A 2,122-nucleotide genomic window follows, 5' to 3' on the forward strand; every position below is an offset into this window, starting at 1 on the left:
CGGGGCCTGGGTTTCAGCTGTCCACACCACAGCAGTGGGCAACGAGCTTAAAGCCCCTGATGGCTCTGGGCGCTGACCAAGACCTATCTTTTTGTTCTGGCCGTCCAGTGGGATGTTCAGTGCTCTTCTCCAACACCACAGCTCAAAGATGCCAATTCTTTTCCTATCATCCCTGTTCACTGTCCAGTTCTCAAACGGATAGCAAGTAATTGGAAAGACTATGGTTGAATCAGATGAACCTTAGACCTCAAACTGACATTATTCCTCAATAATTTAAAGAAATTCCTAACTGCAGATTTTCCCAGTGCAATGCATCTCCTTATTTCTTGACTGTTGGTACTGCTGGTGTTAATTGTGGATCCAAGCAAGATGAAGTTATTCACAGTTTCAATTTCCTCTCCATCCTTTATGACTCTGCCTGTCGGTCCAATAGTAAAAATCGTTTGTTGGAATTGGGAAGGGAGTGTATCACGGTTGTAGTCTCTCTCCATACCGATTCAATCTGTATGCTAAGCAAATTATCCAAGAAGTTGGACTCTGTGAGGAGGAGTGTGGCATCAGGATTGGAGGGAGACTCATAATAACCTGCATTATATAGATGACACAACCTTGCTTGCTGAAAGTGAGGAGGACTTGAAGCACTTGTTACAGAAGATCAAGGAATACAGCTTTTGGTATGGATTGCATCTCAGTGTAAAAAAAAGAAAACAAAACCCAAAGATTCTGGTGTCAGTAGATAGTCTTTATGGAAAAAAACCAAAACAGAACAGGGTGTTTACTTCCTTCTGATTTATTTAACCTTTCCCCTAGATATTTACTCTCATCCTAACATCATAATTAATTCTTAAACTGGAGTTCTAACTCAATTTTTTTATTTGTCATCAGACCCCCACAACAGGTAGCCCACCACCTGCATCATTAAACACATGCCTCCCTGACAAAAATTTAACCTTGTAGCTAAACCTTTCAAACATACATCCCCTATCAATAGCCCCTTTTCCAGCAGCTCCACTCCCTGTCAGAGCCAGTATCTTCTGCTTTATCCCCTGATGCTTGATTATAGGAACTACTTTTTTAAATTTTTATTATATTATTTTTACGTGTACTGTCAAATCAGATCTGACTGGTACAGGAGGAGATTGCCCCCTCCTTCTCCAGCAGAGCATCTGGAGGATTTGAACCACATACCTCTGGGATTGCAGTGCAGTGTCTTGCCACTAGGCCACCAGAGCTCCCTTGGAACTACTTTTATTCCTCAACTCTCCACAACCCCCAGAATGTCCTGGGCATACATGACCCAAACCCGTGTGGTAGGCTACAGTCGAGATGCATTAAGCTCCAGCCCACGTATGCCATAGAGATTTCAGTCCACCTCTCTGCCTGCCATGCAGCAATAAGAAACCTCAGAGAAGAGATCGTCAAGGTACATATTGGAGCTGTAAGGCTTCCTTCCTCCCATCCATAGACCTTGAGTTGTGATGAAAACCTCTGCTGTTTCACTCTGACTTGTTCACCGCCACAGCAAACATCACCAACATCTATCTACCTGCCAAGAAACTTGATGTTTCTTTGTAGTAACACAGCCTTGTCCTATATAAAGAAGATGGGGTTTGCACCTTAGTTCTGGTGTACCCCAACCCTGAATTAATCAAATGAGGGATGTCCAAGGGTTTCAACCTGTCCCTCCAAGAGAAATGTCTGAACCTTCCACCCAGTCAGTGCAAGAAACCAAGAAGTATGACTTTAGAATAAATAGCCAGAAAATTCCACTCTTCCAACGTACAGGCCTCATCATCCACCTCCAGGAGGAAGCATCGGTTGAAGCTGAGACGCTGTCCCAGACTCCTCAAGAGTGAGGAGTGTGAATCTCTAAGAATGAGACCAAACGGGACTTTGGGAACAGGGCCAGTGGCCAGTGGCAGGAAGATACAGGTAGGACCTTGAAAAGAGGCAATCCTGAGAGCCGGGTGCGAGAGGCGGCAGCGCGGAGGGGACGAAGCCGAGTGGAAATCAAAGTCGGCTGGGAGACAGTGGGGCTGTGACAGAGCGCAGGAAGAGGTCGAGGCCGCGAGTACCGCTGACACGCAATGGGGAAGAAACAGAAAAACAAGAGTGAAGACAG

General features: G+C 45.3%; 1 protein-coding gene across 1 annotated transcript in view; it reads right to left on the reverse strand.

Moving 5' to 3' along the window:
• Window positions 1-1,715: 1,715 nt before the first annotated feature.
• Window positions 1,716-2,122, reverse strand: part of LOC102859642 (MAD2L1-binding protein-like) — a 17,534-nt gene continuing 17,127 nt past the window's right edge. Inside the window, exon 2 of the mRNA XM_006898313.1 lies at window positions 1,716-2,036. Within this exon, the coding sequence (XP_006898375.1) occupies window positions 1,716-2,036 (321 nt within the window). The remainder of the gene's footprint in view (window positions 2,037-2,122) is intronic.

The sequence above is a fragment of the Elephantulus edwardii genome, unplaced genomic scaffold, assembly GCF_000299155.1.
Source record: "Elephantulus edwardii isolate Elephantulus edwardi_28Jun2011 unplaced genomic scaffold, EleEdw1.0 scaffold00226, whole genome shotgun sequence".
NCBI lineage: Eukaryota > Metazoa > Chordata > Mammalia > Macroscelidea > Macroscelididae > Elephantulus > Elephantulus edwardii.